At 49.7% G+C, this 20,211-nt stretch overlaps 2 protein-coding genes and 1 long non-coding RNA gene across 4 annotated transcripts; 2 read left to right on the top strand and 1 right to left on the bottom strand.

The window, feature by feature from the left end:
- The first annotated feature begins 2,031 nt into the window (after positions 1-2,031).
- COMMD3 (COMM domain containing 3) lies at positions 2,032-5,665 on the top strand. Of its 2 annotated transcripts, XM_055708998.1 has the most exons (8): positions 2,032-2,200; positions 3,094-3,205; positions 3,304-3,367; positions 3,480-3,514; positions 3,834-3,894; positions 3,980-4,036; positions 4,131-4,190; positions 5,286-5,665. In XM_055708998.1, the coding sequence occupies exons 1-8, from the start codon at positions 2,068-2,070 to the stop codon at positions 5,343-5,345; spliced, it is 582 nt and encodes a 193-aa protein (XP_055564973.1). In that variant the 5' UTR covers positions 2,032-2,067; the 3' UTR covers positions 5,346-5,665. The 2 variants fall into 2 exon arrangements, with proteins under 2 accessions (XP_055564973.1, XP_055564974.1); XM_055708999.1 differs by lacking the exons at positions 3,304-3,367; positions 3,480-3,514.
- A 1,546-nt stretch (positions 5,666-7,211) lies between these two features.
- Positions 7,212-18,145, top strand: BMI1 (BMI1 proto-oncogene, polycomb ring finger). The gene is made up of 10 exons (XM_055708997.1): positions 7,212-7,699; positions 12,764-12,897; positions 13,324-13,420; positions 14,169-14,224; positions 14,340-14,390; positions 14,653-14,761; positions 14,852-14,897; positions 15,471-15,569; positions 16,001-16,081; positions 16,185-18,145. Exons 2-10 carry the CDS (start codon positions 12,786-12,788, stop codon positions 16,512-16,514), a joined length of 981 nt encoding a protein of 326 aa, XP_055564972.1. The 5' UTR covers positions 7,212-7,699; positions 12,764-12,785; the 3' UTR covers positions 16,515-18,145.
- Positions 14,892-20,211, bottom strand: LOC129735978 (uncharacterized). The gene is made up of 4 exons (XR_008732021.1): positions 19,430-20,211; positions 16,763-16,918; positions 16,161-16,218; positions 14,892-14,991 (listed from the first exon to the last, which is right to left on the bottom strand). It is a non-coding gene; the product is annotated as an uncharacterized LOC129735978 (long non-coding RNA).

The following is a 20,211-nucleotide window of genomic DNA, read 5'->3' as shown; positions in this document are numbered from 1 at the left end:
ACCTAGGTGTACAAACACATGTTTTTACAACACAGTGACCAGACAACCCACGGTGCCAGGAAACCAAGGAGATAGGATCACCCAGTCAACCGTGCTCTGCATCCGTACTGAAGGAGACACACACGCTGCCAAGGGGGCAGCTGGGTTTGCAGAAAAGAACTATATTAGTATCACAAAAAGTAAAAAGGAAATAAAAATCCAGTGATGATCTCAAAAGCAGTGTGATTCAAATAAACATAAAATGTGACTTCATGAAGTTTAACCTTACCGTTCTTACTGCAACAAAACTTGAACTGGCCTCCAAAGCTGGACTGAGCTCTTAAGACAACTGATTGTAATTAGTGAGAGCTATGGATACAGATACAAAATTCCTAACAGCTTTTTGATTAAATCAGTGACCAGTCAATTACCATGAATAGTTCAGATGAAGTGAAATGTGTTTGTTGAAAGCCCTTTCCCAGTAAGAAGTGCAGTCCTCTGACAGCACTGTCAACCTGCAAATGGATTGCAGCACAGGTCAGCAGATGATCAAAAGAGTGGGGCTATATGCACTATTTTAAATTAAGTTACTCTGGAATATTATACTTTATAAGTACAGCTATCTGACCTGCTTTTATCAGCAACACTATTTAAGTAACATTAAAAATTTAGAGGGGGAAAATGCTCTGCTCTGTTTTTCTATTATTTGACATATATGGCAATAATTTGCAAAGTCAGTTGGTTTTGCCCTTCTTGTTGTCTGATATGTATCTGTAGCAGGAAAAAAAGGACTATCTTTTTGACATTATATAGATGTTATTTTAAAATCATGAATCTGTCAGAGGCCTTTCGCTTTTGCTCATTTTTTTAGGCTGAGCAGCTTTCAACATTGAATTTTCCTTTAAGAAAGGTTCAGCAGAAACGTTTGTTCAATAAAGAGGAACAGATTGCACAGTAATGTTCTTGTCCATTTGGAACAGCCATGAGCGAAGAAAAAGGTGGTATCTAAAGCATTTTGCATCCTTCAGCTCCAAAGGGTATATACATCATAATTCACGTGACATAGTAAGGCCTTTACCTGTGCTTTATTAGATCAGTCCTAATTTGGTCCTTAGCTAATATGAACACACACCATTTCATTGTTCACTTGTAAAATATTAACTTTTAAGATTTTTTTGTAGACTATGACAATGTTTCACTATGACAAAAAAGAAAAAGGTAACGCAACAGGTTAATGCCTCACATTAGGAATTTATTAGCTTAATGTGGAGCTGTTTTTAGATAGCATTTGTACATCTTTACTAAATCACCAGTGAAGGCTGTATTGTAAACCACTATTTTATGTACGTCAAAATATGCAAAGCCTTTAGCAAAATGCTACCGCAATCTTAGTTACAAGATCATTTTGATTCTATGCTTGCATTTAAGACGGACGTAACCATAGATAAAAAAAATAAAATTTGGTTTGATATGCAGGTCTATAACCACACACGGGGCAAATGCCTTGTGACACATATCTAAGGTGGCTATCTCAGAAGCAAAATAACCTACAAGGAAAAGGGTTATGCTCTCTTTCTGACGTTCTAAGTTAGCAGGCGGCAGGTCTGCAGAAACTTACAGCTTGAATTTGTGGACTTTCACAGTTTCACACCGATATATGCAGGTTAAAGATGTGTTGAGATACAAGCGCTTTAGGGATTTAATGAGATATAAGCACTTTGAAGATTTATTAAGAACTGAAAGCACTGACGGGCTACATACGCCCCAAGCAACCGCCGCTGCGCCAGGCGCCGCATCCTGCCCCAAACCCGGTCAGAAACGGCATCAACTCCCGCCGCAAGCCCCACGGGCCGAGCAGCGGGGCGCGCCGCCACCCGCGCAGCAGTCACGCGTGGGCAGGACAGCGGCGTGACTCGGGGGAGCGGGGGGACGCGCCGCGCCCCGAGCTCCCCGCGGCCCCGCAGCGCCCGGCGAGCGGCGCCTCCTCCCGCCCCCTCCCGGCCGCCCCACGGCGGCGGCTCCGCCTCGTCGCGGCGATCAGCTGCGCGCGCGTCACGTGGGCGCGTGTCGAAGGTCACGGCGCCCACAATGGAGCTGTCGGCGTACGCGCAGGGCGGGTGGCGGCTGCTGGGCGACCCCCGCCGCTTCCCCCGCCGCCCTTACGCCGCTCTCCTCCGCGCCGCGTTCCGCAGCCTCCTCGATCACCCGCAGGCCGGGCTGGGTAAGGCGTGGGGAGCGCGGCGTGGGGGCGGTGCGGGCCGCGCCGCTCCGCGGGGCGCGCAGGCGGGCACCGTGCTCCGTCCCCCGGCGGGGGCACGCGGCTGTACACGCGTGTCCGCGCTGCAGGGGCCGGCGTCCGCCACCCTCCCTCGCCCCGCGCACACGGGGCGGCTCCCACCCGGAGCGTCGCCCGCGGGCGGCTCCAGGGTGCCACGGCGCGGGGTGTCACCGCTAATGCGCGGCCGCTGCGTTACGGCTGGAACCGGTCGGAAACAGGGGTGGGGGCGGCCCGCGACGGGGTCCCCCCACGATCGTGTCCGCGGGGCGGGGTGAGGAGGCGGGTTTCCTCGGCCGCCTCGCTGCGACCGCGGGTTTTTTCGCGTGTGGACGCTTGCAGCGGCAACCCCGGCGTGAGGGCATACGGCCGTGCAATTAATTTGGCGGTGTTAATGACCCCGCCGCCGCCCCGGCGCACGGAGGGAGCCGCCGGTGCCGGCCGGGGGCGACGGGCGGCCCCGGCTGCGCTCCTCGCCTTTGGCGACAGGCTTCTGAGAAGCGCGGACGGGGCTTGGGGAGGAAATTGAGGTTTTCTTTTTTTTTTTTTTTTTTTTTTTTTTTTTTCCCCTTGCTCCTGTTTTTTCAGGGGAAGGAGCTGCAGAGGCGGCGGGGCGATCGCCGCCGGCCAGCCCCGCCCGGTACGGCTGGCACCAGGCGCTGCCCCTGCCCCCGCGCACCCCGCCTGCTCGCTCCGTCCCCTCGCTCCGAGCCACCAAACGCCGTTCGTTTGGAAGCGTGCGTGGGAAAGGTGCCGTTCAAAGGGCGAGCAGCAGCTCTTGGTATCGGGTGCGGGCATGTGGCAAACAACGTGTGTGATCAGTAATTCATTCATTTTAGACGATCCAGACCTGAAAGATATTGACCCTACGGTATTAAAACATTGCCATGCTGCGGCCGCAACGTGTATTCTGGAGGCAGGAAAGCAGAAAGCCGACATATCTGCTATAAGGTATTAATACGTTGAAGCTACCCCATTTTTCTGGCGCTTGTTACTCTAAAGTGGGCTGCTGAGTTAACAGAAAATTAATAAATTCTTTCTCCCTGTAGCACGTGTCTAGAAGAATGTAAGCTGGATAAAGAGAGAATAGAACAATTTTGCACCGAATATCAGGTTCTTAAACCAATTTTAACATATTTATCTTTTCTTTCTCTCATAGGAATTTCTTGAACCTAGCAAATATTTTTTTCCTTTTTTTTCCCCTTTTTTTCTTTCTTTTCCCCAGAAAAACAAGGATGCATTGGAAATCCTATTGGGAAGGTAGGTCAATCAGTCAGCACAGATACATAGTTTCAATTACAAGTACTTTGAAACTGTCCTGGAAAACACCTATGCATACTTTAGGTGATTAAAGTTTAAAATGTTGTTCCATTAAAAAAAAAAAAGTAAATTTTTAACAAACTTTAGAAAACAGCTGTTGAAACTTTTCTTCTTCCTTTTGGAATTCTACTTTAAAGAAACTTTTTGAACTTTTCAAGAAACATGACAAGGATCATGAAAAAGTTATTTATTGATGGACAGCTTGTGTAAATGGCATTTTCTTTTAGCGTAGGGAACTTGTAACTGTTGTGTCTTTCAGCATAGGCAGATCTCCTCTCCATATAACTGATGTCTCTTGGCGCTTGGAATATCAGATCAAGGTAATTTTAGCACATCAAGGTGTTTCTTTAGTCTGTTTGGGTGCTGAGACTTGACTTTTTTTTACGCTCTTTGTTTTTAATTTAGAGCAATCAACTTCATAAAACTTACCAGCCTTCCTACTTGGTGACCTTAAACGTAGAGGTACTGTACTCCTGGCACCCTCAGAGGAAAAAATGCAATACCACAATTTTTTATATATATAAAACAGACGTTGTTTTGTTTTGTTTTTCTTCAGAATAATGATTCAGGATCACACCCAGATGTTAGTTTTAGTTGCACGATGGAGCAATTACAGGTACTTCTTTCCTTCATCATCATTTCTATGTTTGGCTCCAGTTGTGGATGTAAATGTTTTTAACAGCTTGCCAGTCAAAAAGAAATCATACATACTGTTATAGAAAATAAAAATCCAGGACTGGAAGGGTAGGGGAGAATCTTCTACAAAAATTATGAGTGTAGCTTTCCTGTCCTCTCAAATAAAGTTGCAAAGTAACTGATTTCAGTTGCATGGGGAGTGTTTTACATACATGCCTAAATATTTTATTTGTTTTCATAACTGTAATATATATACATACATATATGAGAAGAAATACATCATTTTTCTGAAACTCTGATTTCCCATGCTTTAGAGAAATTATTAAAGAAGCTGGTTCAATGATTTAAATGTGTCATGATTAAAAATAGAAAAGGATCTGACGGCTCTTCAGTGGTGTTAATGACATGTAAGAAATGTACTGAAACAAATGTTGATCTTTGTTTAGTGATTTAAATGTGTAACTGAACAATAGAGGTATTGTGATGCTTGGAAGTGACCAAACTCTGGAGGATTGGGAAGAGGGATTGGGGGGGGCGGGGGGGGGGGGGGCGGGAGGGGGAGGGAGAGAAAAAGCAAGATATTAAAACTTCAGGTTTATACCTCTGCTTTTGTAATGTGTGTCTGAAAAGTCATCCTTTTCTCACTAATGAGTGTATTTAATCAGTTTGCTGATTTAGTTAAATCTGACGCATTTTTGGCTGGAGAATGGTCCTGGTACAAAATTGCATTCAAAATGTTTTCAGTTTTAGAAATGTATATAGTACTTGAGAGCCTAGAGCAAATGTCCTCTTTGGCTATCCTAAGGGTACTGATAAGATCTACCTGTTAAGAATAATGATCTATTTTAGTAGATAATATGGTTTAAAGCTGTTTTCCTTCAGTTCCCACTTTTCTTACTACGTTGTAAAAATAGGGAGCTATTTAATTACTTGCTGGCATTGTTCATCAGTTGCAAACTTTCTTTGTGGTATAAGGTGCTGGTTTCCCTTGCCACTCTATAAAAAAAAAATTTATGTTCCTCTAGCTGACCTTTCAAAAAAAATGTTTATTCTAAGACAGTGTTTCATCTCTTAGGATTTAGTTGGAAAACTAAAAGATGCTGCAAAAAGTCTAGAAAGAGCGACTCAGATGTGATTGAAGGAAGGTGTCAGCCTGCTGAGCCCAAGTACTCTGATTCCTAAGAGTGTCTTCTAAATGACAAATAGCTTTCATCTCTTGATGCAAACTGTTCATTTTTATTGTTTTTCTTCTTCAAGTCCTTGGATGCGAAATAACTTTTTTCTGACCACACTTGGTATTCCTTGCTCATGTCATTTTTTTTTAATTAACTCTTGTTAAATATTTGCTGGACTGTCGTGTCTTCAAAGCATTCCTTTTATGTTATTCTGTGTATTTTTAGAGTTGTCACCGATTATTTTTCTCTGGGATCTAATAAAGTTTATGCACTCCTGTTCCGCAATTTCTACGGGTGAATTAGCTGTACCTAAAAGTAAGATGCTAAACGTTAGATCAGCGCTTGTGAGGCGAAAATCCCTTCCTCCCGTGCCGCGGCGCGTTTGCTAAATTGCCCACCGCGCTGCGGTATTTCGCTCCAGCTGCTCTCGCATCTCCGGTCGGAGTGAAGGTTGGTCCCCGGCACGGGCGGCAGGCTGCACCCCGGCTCTGCTCCGCGGGGCCGGCCGCCTACCGGGAAGCCGGCAGCCCGCGGGACCGAGCGGAGCCGGGCGGCGGCTCCCCCCGCGCGGTGCCGCCCCGCGCCCGGCGGCGGGGCTGCTGCCCTCCGCTCGCTGCGGGCCGCCCCGGCGCCGGCGGCCGTCGCGGAGCCCGTCGGCACCTGTCGGCGGGAGAGAGCGACCCCGCGGAGCAAGCGCGGCGGCGGCGGGGCCCGCGGCGCGGAACCGGGCTCTTCCCTCCCCGCTCCTCCGCGCCCGGGCGGCGGGCGGCGCGTTGCCTCCGGCAGCGAGCGGTCGCCCGCGAGGGTTTCCCCGCTTCCCTCCCGCCCGCTTCGGCGGCGGCAGCGCCTGGCGCTCCCCGTCCCCTCCGCGGGGCGGGGGACACCGCGGGCCCCCGCGACACCGGCACCCGCCGCCGCTCGGGGGGCGCCGGGGCCGGCGGCCGCTGCTCGGGGGCAGGAAAGCGTCGGCGCGGCCCTCGAGGGGACGCGTCGCCCTTCGACGCCGGCGGCCCCGCGCAGCCCCGGGCGGGCGCGGCGGGGCGGGGGGGCGCGTCCCGCGGGCGGAGGGCAGCGCGCGAGAGGCGGCGGGAGCGCGAGGCCACGGCGGGACGGGGCGCGCGGAGCGGCCGCGGGTGTCGGGGGCCGCGGGTGGGCGCGCGCAACAAGTGCCGCGCAGTGAGGCGAGAGCTGCGGGGAAGGGGGCCGGGCTGGCGCGGGGGGGGGGCGCGGGTGTGCGGGGGGGGCGGGGGCTGCGGCGGGGGGAAGGATGGGGGGGCAGCGCCGGGCGGGGCGGGGACCGCACCTCGCGGGGTGCTCGAGGGCGGGCGGTGTTCGGGGCGGGGGGGGGCGGGGGGGGGGGGCGCGGGGCCCCGCGGGGAGCGGGGGCGAGGGCGGCCAGCGGAGGGGCCGAGCGGGAGCGGCGGCGCGGGCGAAGGCAGGAGGCGTCGGGGCGCGGCGGGCGGGGGGAGGCGGGCGGGAGCCGCGGAGCGGGAGCGGGGCCGGGGGTCGGGGCGGGCGGCGCGGCGGGGAAAAGGAGGCATCGGCGGCGCGCGGGCGAGCGCGTGCAGGGCCGGGGGGAGGGGAGGGCGGGAGGGAGGGGAAGGGGCGGCGGGCGGGGGAGGGGAGGGCGGGAGGGGGAGGAGGCGGCCGGGTTGCGGGATTGGGTCACGGGGAGGCTGCCGGGCCCCGGCGGCAGCGCCGCTAATTCCCAGGCCGCCCTTAAGGAATGAGGCGCCCCACGTGACGCTGGCGGGGCGGGCGAACTCCGAGCCATTTTGGGGACGGTGTCAGTTTCCACTGTGTGCCTTCAGCGTTGCATTCTTCCCTCCTCCGCCCTCCTCCCGCCCGCCCGCCCGCCCGCCCTCCTTCCCTCCCCGGGTCCCCGCCACCAACTATGAAATAACAACAACAATAATACTCGTAATAATAACAATAATAATAAAAAAGGAACGCGAGCGAGGCCGCGAGGCGGAGCGGGGGGCAGAGGGAGAGACAATGGGCTGGTGGAGAGAGGACCCATCCGGACCGGGGAGACTTTGCGCTCCCAGCGCCTGAGCCGCCCGGGCGGCGAACTCGGCGGGAGAGCGAGGGAGCGAGAAGGGCCGGTGGACGCCAGGAGAGAACCCGGGTGTTTTGTAACTAAAATGAGCGGAGCGCAGCGGCGGCGGCGGCAATAAGCTTATTGCAATTGACAGCGTCTGCAGTTCATTTCAAGATGGCCGCTTGGCTCACATTCATTTTCTGCTGAACGACTTTTAACTTTCATTGTCTTTTTTGGCCGCTCCGATCATCACCCACCGGCTCCGTTTTCCGGGTACGTATGAAGCGAGGTGTCGCCTTACCAAGGGCGGGGGGCGAAGGGGGCTCGGCGGCGGTTTTCGGCCGGTTTGGGGGCTGCAAAGGGGAGCCTAGGTGTCCCCCGAGCTCTCCGTATGGGAAAAGCGCTGACAGGCTGCTCCAGCCACACACACACACATATAGACACGCAGCAGCAGCCTGTGCACTCGCTCGCGTTACGCACCCACATTTGCAAATTTTAGTTCCTTTCTTTCTCCAGACGCCCCCTAAAACCTTTCTGTGCACATGGCCCCCGAGGAGAATATTTATATTTCCAGACCCTGCTGCCAGCCCGGCCTGAGCGCCCTTTGTTTAAAGGCAGATTTTGATTAAACAGGGACGTTCGTGAAATCTGGAGCTGCCTGGGTCAAGTGATTTCAGTCCTCCCCGAAAGAAATGTGTCTGGGGGAGGTTAAAATGTCAGATAGCGCACCCATTTTATAGAGATAGAGCCAGCGGGGGGTAGCGATCCTCCTGGGGGGGTTGTTAGGGGTCGGGGCACCCAGCAGAAAATGTTATTAACTTAAGTTGGACAAGTACTTGTGTGAAATTGGATGGGTTGTAAGATGGCGGTTCCCAGTTGTTTCCAATGTCTCCTCTTACATTTCTGCTCTAAATGCTAAACTTTGGGGGTTTGTGCCTGCTGGGAGAGGAAGGGGGTGGCCATCGCCGAGGAATAACTTTTTTGGGGGGCCAGGGTAGCAGTTTGGCTGCGGTCTTGGGGAGCTGGGGAGTGCGGTTTGCTGGAGCCTTTGGAGCAAAGGTGATGTGTCTGTGGGACGCAGGGTTGTGGTGTTGGCTTTGGAGGGTTTTTTTCTAATTTATTTTCTATTATTTTTATTTATTTATTTATTTTTCTCCTGACCCCCGGAAGGGTAAATCCACATTAAATCCTTTGTCAGATCTTAAAGATAACACGAGTGGGCTCCTCGTGCTACTTATGGGCAGCACTGGAAAGTTGCTGGTGTGTGTTTTTGTAACTGTGTGGCCTTGGCAATATATAACGCGGGACGTTCCTCTGTGTTTGCTGTAAATATTTGCAAATAATCAGGTAAAAATAAGTAGAAAAATCGCGTCTCTACAAAAGTGAGGTAGTGAACTTTTCAGTGTCTAGAAACTTTGATTCACTCCTCCACTCTCCGGAAAAGTTGAGGAAAACCTGGGCATGTGTGCCCCATTGCAAGCTTGGCGTTAAAAGGATTTTTTTTTTTTTTTGCTTGGTCTGTAGTGGTCAGAGCAACTTATTTTATGGGACTGTCCCAAAGACCAGGGAGATTCTGCAAAGCCAGTCCAGTGAAACCACTTTGAGTGACTCTGCAGCGTGTCCTGGAAACTGAGACAAACTTGTGTTGCAGTTTGCCAGAGACATGAAGGCTTGACCTACCTGACCGCTTCGATAGCACGAAATTAACATTTTAGTGTATTCTGTAAGCAGACAGATCATGTCCTTCACTTAGTTCCAGGGAGGCGGTTTAAGGGACAGGGGTCCTTTTGCACTCAGTTGCCAATATTCAGGTCCTTCCTCGCTGCAGCGAGCTGGGCAGAGATATTTGAGCTCCGTGTGCCTTCTCTGAAAGAAGCACCGTCCCCTCCTTTGAAACATATGTGGCCATTCTTAAGCAAAAGAGTAATAACAGGCTCGATGGTAAAAGTGGCTCTGACTGATAAAGGGTGAAGATGTAGAATGACGGCTGCTTTATTCCTGATGAGAGAATTTTCCGAGAGGAGATGGGTGCAAAGTACACAAACCTACCCGAGCGATGCTTCTGGTTTTTATGTATGTATTTCTGTTAGAGACCTGTCGAGCAAGGTTTAATAGCTTATTGCCTTTATAGATTTTTAATAACATAGCTGATTCTTAGCAGGAGAATGCACTTCTGTTTTTCTTCATTTTGACATAACCCGTTTAAGGCCTCTAAATAATCAGTTGGCTGCCAGTGTTTACTTCTAGCGAGTATTATGTCCGTGTATTTTACGTTTAGTTGTTCCGTGTGTCAGTGTGTAAATATATATATTGTCATGGTTAAGAGGCTGTTTGTATTGACTGTGTGAAGTGTTGGTGTTTGCCATGCTCGCAGCACGAGCAGGAAAAAAAATCTGAGAGGGTTTCCCTCGTACCAAAATATGAAGCTCAGGCTGCTGTACTGAAACGTGCTGCATTCGTGTGCCATACCCGCAGGACAGACACGCGTGTGTGTGTGCCCGGCCGGGTGGCTTTTTGGGGAGAAGTCAGGCGCTTGGTTCAGCTCGCTGGAGAAAAAACACTGGTTTCAAAGATAGTTCATAGCACGTTGAAAATGTGCTAACTTTGGGCGATAAATAATCCACGTTTAGGGGTTGCTTCGACAAAACAGGTTTCACGGTTGAATTTAATCCCCCTCCATTTAGGAAGGGGCTACGCCTGTGTGAAATAAACGCGTTAATGTCTTGAAAGGTTTGTCCCAGTCCGTCAGGGCTGGGAAGGAATTCTCGGTCAACCGGCTTGCGTGACCTCGGTCACTGCTGGGTTTTTTGGTTCAGATATTTCTGAATTATAAGGTAGTGATTCCAGCAAATAAAACACAGAACCGTGAAAGCAGCCTGCCCGTGTTTAAGTACCTAAAGGGACGCCAGAGTCTCCGGCTTCAGGGCGTTGGACTCCGCAGAGGAGTGCAGAAGCCCGAGCTCAGCCTTTTCTGGGAAAAGCAGACCCTCGGTATCAATTTAAAAGTAAGAAGCGGAGGGTCAGGGACCCTGGAAGCGACATTTAAGCCGCAGTACAACGCAATGGGAGTCTTGCTTTTTGCCGCACAGGGCTAGGAACAGCTTTGGGGACCTGGTCTGGCTGGGTGCTTCTTGCACTTTGCTTTTCTGTGTGCTGGCCGGCTGTGGTTTGATGCTGAGGGGTTTTATCGGCTGCTCACTCGAGGGTTCTCCTGCAGCAGCAAGAGAAGTTTCCTGGCTAGGGTCGCTCGTTGGCGCTGTGCACACTTCTTGAGGAATATTGTACCCCTGTCCTGGGCAATTTGGCTGAAATGCAAAGGTTTTAGGAAATAGGTTTGCTTGGTGTGTTGCTTTTTTTTTTTTTTTTTTTTTTTTAATGCTGCCTTAACATCGAAGTTTGCGAGTGGCTGAGGAGAACCTCGCATCTTGAGACTGCTCCATCTCGCACGGTGCTGCAGTGAGAGGTGGCTGGCAAGCTCTGCCTCGGGGAGAGTGGGGACCAAGGGTGGGAGCTGGTGTGCTGGGAGCACTGACGTGGGGAAATGAATAGTTTGCATTGGAGTAACGTTGTTAACAGGATCTGGTTGACAGAAAATAATTTACTCTGCAACTGACGTAGCTGTCAGGGTTTTTTCCCCCGACGTAGTTTACCTCTTATTCCCTCTCATTTTAAATCGTATGTGTGCATCAAACGTTGGTGCCAGTGCATCCGATGGGGGTTACGGGTTTCAGACTGTGAAAATGACATTTGTTTTTCACTCTTGTCACTGCATTGTGTTGACAAGGTGTTGATTTAGCTTTAGGAATGATCTGGTCACATGGTCCTTCGCATGTTGTCACTAATGTACCGTTTAAAGTCGGTCTGGACTTCCCCCCACCCACCCCCACCCCTACCTTGGTATGCTTTATTGCTGAAAAGGGGGTTTGTTTAAGGATCCGGAGACTTGTTTTCTCCCGTCCAACCACCTTACCATGGTGCTGCCAGTCTTTTTCCACCTCTTGCAAAACTTTGCACCGCGCTCGCTTCGTCCGCGGGAGGCTTTTCAAACGAGAGTCAAAAGGGGAGGGGGGGGAGAAAGAGAGAGAGAGAGAGGAGCTGGAGCGGGGGAAGGAGAGAAAGGAGGAAAGGGGAGAAGGGGGAGCGGGGAGGCTGGCGGCGCGGAGCTGGGGCTCGGCACCCCGCCGGCGGCGCGGGGGGCTCGGTCCCCGGGAGCGCGGCGCGGCGGAGGGCGGGAGAGAGCGGAGGGGGAGAGGAGCGATCTCAGACAGCTCCTCGCACCGAGTCGACGTGGAGAGAGGCCCCTGAGAGGATCCGAAATGGCCGAGGCTCGGGAGGAGCCTCTGGCGCTCGGCTCCGCCGGGCTGAGACCCCAAAGCCCGGCTCAGCTCCGGGCCCGCGGCCGCCCCCGCCGCCCGGGCAGCCCCGTACCGCGCCCCGGCACCCCCCGGGCTGCGGCACCCTGACCCCCCCCGGGCCACCCCCCGCACCTCCCGCCCTCCCCCTCCCCTCCCCTCGCAGCCGGGCTCCCAGACCCCCGCGGGCTTCTCGGCTCCTCCACCCCCTCCGCCAGCCCCCGGGCCCCGCGTCCCACCCCCTGGCCCGGCTCGGCTCGGCCCGGCCCGCCCCCCCCCGGCCGCCCCCCCCGCCCAGCTCTCGTGTGTTCCCAGCGGTGGCAGGATGCCAAGTGTAAGTGTAAGTTGCTATAGCAACCCCCTCGGAGAGCGGAGCAGATCCGGATCGGCACCGAGCAGCAGCGGCAGCCGCCCGGACCCCCCTCGCGGGCCGGCCCCGCCGCCCCGGTGCCCGGCCCCGCTCGGAGGTGCGTGTGTCCCCCCCCCCACCCCCGTCCCTCCCCCCGCCGCCCCTCCCCGCTCTCCGGAAATGCCAGGGCAGCCGCACCGGGAGGCGCTGGTTCCCCTTTGTGCTGCTCGCCGGCAGCCCGGTGCCCGGCCGTCCCCCCCTCCCCGGAGCTACCCGCCGCATCGCCGCCGAGCCGCCCGGGGAGCGCGAGCCGGCCGGTGCCCCGCCGCGCCGTAGGGAAAGCCCGTGCCCGCCGGGGAGCGGCGCGGTGGGTGCCGCGGAGCGACCGCGCCTCCGCGGGGCTGCGCCCAGGCCGGCCCGGGGCGGTGCGGGGCGGTGCGGGGCCGCCCGCCGGCCTCGGGACCGGCCTCCGCCCGCCGCCCGGCCCCGCGCCGCCGCCGCCTCCCGCGCTTGATCTGCCCGGGCGCCGGGGGATGCGGCCGCACGGGGGAAAGCGACGCGCCGGGGCTCGGCACCTGGGACGCCGCCGCGCTCGTCCCCGCTGATCGGCCCTCTGTGTGTGTGTGTGTCTTCCAGGGCCGCCACTCGCCACGCCAAAATGCACCGAACGACCAGAATCAAAATCACCGAGCTAAACCCCCATCTCATGTGCGTGCTCTGCGGCGGGTACTTCATCGATGCAACAACCATCATAGAATGCCTCCACTCCTGTAAGTACGACCGGGCGCTCCGCGTTGTTCCCCCGCCGCTTCCCACCTTTCCCGGCATCCCAGGAACACACACAACACTAAAGACCCCCCAGCCCAAGCCCCCCAAGGTGCCCGGCACCGCCGCCCCTTTGGCTCCCCGACGGGCTGGGAAATAGGTGGTCTGGCCGCGACGCAGTTTTTCTGACGGCGGCCCTGCGGTCTTTGTTAAAGTAATAATCTATATACTCTAAGCGTCCCCTTTTCATGGTAATTGCAGCTTATTTGGCTATTTGTTTAGCTTAAGCAGCGCACTGCTGACAATGGACGATTTGCTCAAGCTTGCATAGTTTAGAAAATCGCACCTCTGTCTGTGCATATCTGAGCGTCACCTACGACCATCAGTAAAAGGCTTTCCATCAGTAAAAGGCTTTCGTGTTTGACTTACAGTCTGTAAGACCTGTATCGTGCGTTACTTGGAGACCAGCAAGTATTGTCCTATCTGTGATGTCCAAGTTCACAAAACTCGACCGCTTTTGAATATAAGGTAGGAGAAAGATGCAGTGCGCACCCTGTGCCTCTTACTTTACTTTTTATGGGGAGACGAGCAGTAGTTGGTCGATGTTATCTCTTCATCTGTGATTTAAATCTGAAAGGGCTTGTCAATTTACAAGCCAACTCGTGTAGTATGCTCTCTCTTTGGAGTTTTGTCATTGATTGAAATTGAAGATTTCTCTGGATGCGAGACAGAAAGTTTTTGTTGATCTGTTTTTGCATACGCCACCCATTGATGCAGTGCCTCCTCACTCTCCCCCATTCTCATGTGTACCATCCCGACAGTTTTTAGTTTCTGTATCTTTGAGAAATGCCTCACTCCAGCCATAGCTTCCAGTCATGGAAACTCTTGCTGAAACTTTCCAAGCTCAGGGGCAAAAGCCTTTAAAGCATGCTGCTTCTTTCAGAAATGTTTTTCTTTCAGTATTACGTTTTGCCGTCTTTATTTTCTTTATTATTGTCTTTATTTATTTAAAAACATACAGGTTTTAAGGGCTTCCTTCAGTCCAAGCTAGTTCTTTTTCAGTTGTGGTGGCACAGATGACTTTTGTTTTATAGCAGTATTTAGAACACTGTCGGTTTGATTACAAGGTCTTGTAAGTTAACTTTTTATGACTAGGCTCCCACTTTGTAGAAGATGTCTCATTGTTGTGAAAGATTATAAATGGGGGGCTGCTGCTTGGATTAAAATATCGCTTCATATGCTTAATTTTATGTTTTGGGGTTGTTCTTTTTTTCAGGTCAGATAAAACTCTCCAAGATATTGTATACAAGCTAGTACCAGGCCTTTTCAAAAGTAAGTAGTTAAACTGGATTTTTTCTTCAGAGCAGAAAAACAAAACCAGAGCTGCTATCAGTACCGGGAGCTACAGAGTAAATACTAAAATAAAAATATGTGCTTTTCCATCTAGATGAAATGAAAAGAAGAAGGGATTTTTATGCTGCTCATCCATCAGCTGATGGTAAAAGCTTCTCGTTCACAATTTTAATGAATGTAGCGTTGACCTAGATGCATTGCTGTTTCCTTTTTAACTTACAAATCGTGTATTACCATGACAGAATTTTAAGAAGTAAATTCAGCCTAATAAAAGTTTACTGTTTTAGCAGTTAGGGAGCTTTAATTAATAATCTTACTATGGAGATTTTTTTTTCTTGTTACTGAGAATTGCCATTCTTCCTGATTTGAATTTCAAAATGTAAATTATTGTGGAAATTTCTGCGCAGCTGCCAATGGCTCTAATGAAGACAGGGGAGAAGTGGCTGACGAAGACAAAAGAATTATAACAGACGACGAGATAATAAGCTTATCCATTGAATTCTTTGACCAGAATAGGCAAGTTCCAGAATGGCAATATTTTATGTTTACCTGACTGTTGGCAGCTATATTTATTATTTGTTGTAATTGTTTCATTTCTTCTCGCAGACTGGAACGAAAAGGAAATAAGGAGAAAGAAAAATCAAAGGAAGAGGTAAATAACTTTCCTTTACTCCAGGGGAAATGTAACACACACAAACATCTTCGGGGCAGGTTTGTAGCTGAGAAAAATGCATAGGTATATGTATCTAGAACAAAAGAAGCATATCTCCTATTGTGGTGCTAGGTACAAAAGAGGTAAAACATCATCATACAGCTGTATATGTAAGCAACTTTTTAAAATAAAAAAAAATACCTGTAGTATTACTTTTAAAGCAGAAGCTGATATTTTGTCAAATTCTGCTGTAAATTTATATTTTAATAAATTATTTATTATTGAATATAAAAAGACCCTATGTAATGCATATATATCCTAAAAAGGGATTTTGTATGAGATACAAATCTTTACATATGAAATTCGCTGCTTTTTTATTACTTTCTCTGGAACTGTAATTTAGCTCTTATTTCTGTTGTTCCTTCTAAGGCAGCAGAAATTGTTGTATCATAATTCATAATCTAACAAGGTCCCTTTTTTTTTTTTTTTTAATGACATAAAATGTTAGAATACAAGTTTGGTGGGAGTAATTGCTTGTTCTCAGTAGACTGATTTTCTTTACTATGCCATCAGGTGAATGACAAAAGATACTTACGCTGCCCAGCAGCAATGACAGTGATGCACCTAAGAAAGTTCCTGCGGAGTAAAATGGATATACCCAACACTTTCCAGGTACGTATGGGGAAAGAGTGTTGTATTTTTTTTTTAAATCAGTCTTGCTATTCTGAGCCTGCTACTGCTGGTTAGCACTTAGTTTCTCATTACAGCCAGTTTCAGCAAGTGCCAACTACCAAGTATTTCTGGTGTGTGCAATATGTTGATGGGATTATGAACATTATTTTAAAAATATCTATCAGGAGAGTTTGGTGACATTCTGTAATTTTTTCAATGCTGTAAATACCAAAGTATTGAGAAACTGCTCCTTAATGTATTTAAAACATATCTAATAGATATGAAAAGTCCATGTCCCCTGCTGGGTTTGGTATAGCATTTTTTCAGTTTTCTGATACATATGGCAGTGGGGTTACTTTCCCCCCTAGAGCAGTCATACGCTAGGGGTAAATACCTGGATGCTCCTTAATGCAAGGGTTTCTCTCGGACAGATTGATGTGATGTACGAAGAGGAGCCTCTGAAGGACTACTACACCCTAATGGATATTGCCTACATCTATACCTGGAGGCGGGTGAGTATCTCCAGCATGCCTCCTCCCAGGGCAGGGTGGGGGGTGCAGGTGCGGGTTGTGGCCCGGGGAGGGTCCTTACCAGGGTTTTGCCTTTGCCTTGCAGAACGGGCCTCTCCCCTTGAAATACCGGGTCCGACCTACATGCAAGAGAATGAAGATCAGTCACCAGAGGGAAGGCTTGAATAATAGCGGGGAGCTGGAAAGTGACTCTGGGAGCGACAAGGCGAGCAGCCCAGCAGGAGGCATCCCCTCCACCTCCTCCTGTTTGCCCAGCCCCAGCACGCCGGTCCAGTCTCCACACCCCCAGTTCCCCCACATCTCCAGCACCATGAACGGCACCAGCAGCAGCCCCAGCAGTAACCACCAGTCCTCCTTTACCAACAGAGCACGGAAAACGTCGATAAATGGCTCTTCGGCCACTTCATCTGGTTGACGTGCCAACCAGGCTATCACCCCCTGCCCTCCCCGCCCCTCCTTTATATAGATCTCTCCATGCCATTACAGCTTTATAGATGCTAATCCATGTGACTATCGTCCAAATTGCTTTCTTTTGTAGTGACACTGAACTTGGCTATAAAAGGCGGACTAGGTGACATTCAGGATGGACGTTAATGGAAACGCAAGATTGAAATGTAAATTGTTTTCAGAGGACTGGGAAGCAAACAAAAGTTACACCTTCACCTGTTCTGAGTGATGCGGAGTTGTTTCCGTCCCCATCATCTGGACTCGGGAGTCTCCAGAAGTTGATACAAATCCCGGGAAGTAGTTTGTTAATCCAGACTAACTCCTCCATTGCATTCTCTTCGATTGTTATTGTTCTTATGCTGTTTTGTGAACCTGTAGAAAGCAAGTGCTTTTTCATCTTGAAATCCAACAAAACGGAAAGAATATGCATAGAATAATGCATATATGTAGCCATGTCACTGTGAATAACAATTTTTGCGTATTAGCCATTTTGATTCTTATGTTGCATCTTTTACTTCTCTGTTGCTGCGCAGAACCGATCAAAAGAAAAGTAAACTTCAGTTTTACAATCTGTATGCCTAAAAGCGGGTATTACCGTTTTATTTACTGACTTGTTTAAATGATTCGCTTTTGTAAGAATCAGATGGCATTATGCTTATTGTACAATGCCATATTGGTATATGACATAACAGGAAACAGTATTGTATGATATATTTATAAATACTATAAAGAAAATATTGTGTTTCATGCACTCATAATATGGTTGTTAAATTTCTAAACTGGTTCGACCCTTGCAGATGCCGCCTGTTTGAGCTTTGCTCATACTGCAAGAAACACTTTGCGTGTGAGAGCTACAGTATTGGGAAAGTACATTCAAGTCTTTCATAACCTGGAGGCAATTGGCAATCTTAAAAGGATTTGACTGGCTTTGTCTTTTTTTCCAAGTGTTATATTTTTACTTTACCAAATGTTGAAGTGATGCAGTGAAGAAGAAGAAAAAAAAAAAAAAAAAAAAAAAGCTAAGGGACATGGAAGTCTTTGACCTGTTTGATTACCTTTTTATTATTTGGTGTGGTGGGACTGTGTTTTTAAAAGCACATGGAATCATTATAGAAGCCATAAACTATTTGGTATAAATTTTAAGGAACCAGCAAGTTGCTGGATGAAGGCATTTTATCTAAATTTGTTTTAATATATATGTATATGGTACAGTACTAACTTCATTAAAATTTAACAGGTACTTTAATATTTCCAATGAATTGTGGAGAATGCCTCCTCTTTAATGGCCTGCAAAATAGGTGCATTTTATTTGAGGCTTCTAAGGGTATTTTTTGGGGGGGTAGAAAGAACTTTTCCACCATAAAATATGAACAGCCGAGAACACTTTTCAGTTTGTGCTTTGCTTTGGTCGAACTTTGTGTGTGTTCATCACCCATCAGTTATACATTTGTGAGGGTGTTTATTCTATATGGATATTGTTTCATGTTTGTACGGGAAAATTGTAGTTAAACATTTCATTGTCTCCAGTCTGCAAAAGAAGCACAATTCTTATTGCTTTGTCTTGCTTATAGTCATTAAATCATTACTTTTGCATATAAATTGCTGTTATTTGTCCTGCTTGTTTTTATAGACCAGGTGATTGCAAATCCTCCACAAGGTTATTGCTTATTGATGTATAATGTCTTGTTAAACAAGAGTTGATATTTTTTCCTGTAGTAAACATGTACAGTTCAATTTCAACAGTAAAAACTTCAGTTTTATATACACGAATAACTTTCATTTATAGCTGATCAAAGAAATAAACAAATAAAAGGGATAATTCATTGAAAAATAGCAAATGACCTCTGTTGATAATGTGGTGTTGAAGGACAAGCATCTTGTTCTCATTGGAAGTCTTTCTGGATATATGAAAGATTTTAGTGAAAAAAAAACCAGTAGAGTCCTGAAACAACAACAACAGAAAATGCCTAGAAATTGCAGTGATTTGTTTTGGTTGCCTGCCTCAAAAACATTTGCTGTTCTTTATTTGTTCCCGAATTATTCTTGAAAATAAGCAAATGGTGTATTCTCACATCCCAGGCAGCCACAAGTTTTACCTCCAATCTGTCCAGACCTAACTCCTGATAAACTGTGCTGGCTGGGGAGGGAGGAACGTGATTTTTGTGATGGCGAGTGCCAGATTCTGCCTGTACTGCGCTGGATTGCTTTTTAAAGCCTCGGTGGAACTATGTTTTAATGTGAAGATACCTCTCCGTGTGCCTGAGTGACTATCTTGGCATAGTTCCCTCAACTATATGAGTTAATCGCACTGTACTGGTTGAATTAATTCATCCAAAGACCAGCCCTGAACCTGCAGCAGAGGCTTGTATGTTAGCACACTGGCCAAACTGCCCCTGTTTATGCTGGAAGTAGCTGATAATCACAACTTTTAGCATCAAACCGGAACTATTCTCGGTCTTTATGGAGTGTCCGTGAAGTCTAAAGCAATGAAACAAGAGCTGGACAATTCCCTTCGAGGTTTACTAAGCTCTTGCAGTACTTTCGACATCTTCCAGTTTGACATCTCCCGTCTGAAAAAGAACAAACGTTTTCAGTAGCTCTCTTGCTGAGCTGCAGAAGCCGCCGAGGATGTTTGAGCTGCCATGTGAAACTTTTGTTTTGCTGCTGGCCCTAGGCAGATGGCACTGCGATGCGTATATATTGCTAAGCACAACTGGGAGGACGATCAAAGATAGCATCTTGATGTTCTGCTTGCGAAGCTGCTGTGTCAGCCTCACCGGTTTTCTTTGCAGCTACATAGCGAATGAGTTTCCTTACGGATGTACGTGAATCCTCCCTGTTTGGAAAGAAATCTCAGCTCGGTATATGCAAGAAGACTCTTACAATTATGCGACGTTGCATTTATATAGATCGAGGGATAAAGCTGAGGTCTGCTGCGTTTTTCTGAGCTTGTTCAACAAGCAATCTGAGCAAAGACGGAGGCACGGGGAGGGGGTCTGCGCCTGATGGAAAATGATGTTTTTCAGTCCTCGTCCGACCGAATTTTCCTCCCTGGTTCAGCTGCCTGCGGCTCCGAGCGGCGCTTCTGTGCCCGGCCGGGGCAGGGCATAGGCGGCCGCCGCACAGCCCGGGGAGGGCGAGGGAGCGTGCGGAGCTCCGCAAGCTTCTGGGCAAAACAGGCAGGGATAGGGAGAAGAAATGCTGAAATGTACAACAAGAGAAAGGGAAGGAGCATGACGAGCTTGCTAAGTCGAGCTGTTCGTCCCCCAGCACCGAGCACTGCTCACAAACTGCGCCGCTGCCGCTCGGCAGGCCGGTGCCGGCGGGCGGCCACCGCCGAGAAGCTCCGGTAAGCCCGTGGGCAGGGGCAGCGCACCAGGCGGCACCGGGGGGGCTGCTGGGAACTCCACCCGAACGCCACATTCTCCGATTTTCTGATAATGGACGGGGGCGCTGAAACCCGAAGGCGAAGGCAGAGCAAGCGGCAGGCGTCCTTCCAGCCCAAGCGATGCTTTTGGTCCTTTTCCCCCCGCGGCTGCCGAGGACGTTCCGCCTGTCACCCCCTCCGCCGTACGGCTGCCCAGGGATTAACTCGTTTCTCAAGGCGCGGAGAAAGCAAGTCCCCCCGGTGCGGGAACCGGGGCGAACCCCCCCCCAGCCTTCCA

This window comes from Falco cherrug, chromosome 4 (genome assembly GCF_023634085.1).
Source record: "Falco cherrug isolate bFalChe1 chromosome 4, bFalChe1.pri, whole genome shotgun sequence".
Classification (NCBI taxonomy): domain Eukaryota; kingdom Metazoa; phylum Chordata; class Aves; order Falconiformes; family Falconidae; genus Falco; species Falco cherrug.
Note: the sequence above shows the minus strand (reverse complement) of the source record. Positions and strands in the feature narration are given on the sequence as shown.

Excerpts from the sequence above, each read along its gene's own strand:
- COMMD3 (XM_055708998.1), top strand. The coding sequence starts at position 2,068 with ATGGAGCTGTCGGCGTACGCGCAGGGCGGGTGGCGGCTGCTGGGCGAC. Across the intron at positions 3,368-3,479 it reads AATTTTGCACCGAATATCAG|AAAAACAAGGATGCATTGGA; the intron begins GTTCTTAAACCA and ends TCTTTTCCCCAG. Across the intron at positions 3,515-3,833 it reads TTGGAAATCCTATTGGGAAG|CATAGGCAGATCTCCTCTCC; the intron begins GTAGGTCAATCA and ends TGTGTCTTTCAG.
- BMI1 (XM_055708997.1), top strand. The coding sequence starts at position 12,786 with ATGCACCGAACGACCAGAATCAAAATCACCGAGCTAAACCCCCATCTC. Across the intron at positions 14,762-14,851 it reads GAATTCTTTGACCAGAATAG|ACTGGAACGAAAAGGAAATA; the intron begins GCAAGTTCCAGA and ends TTCTTCTCGCAG. Across the intron at positions 14,898-15,470 it reads AAGAAAAATCAAAGGAAGAG|GTGAATGACAAAAGATACTT; the intron begins GTAAATAACTTT and ends CTATGCCATCAG.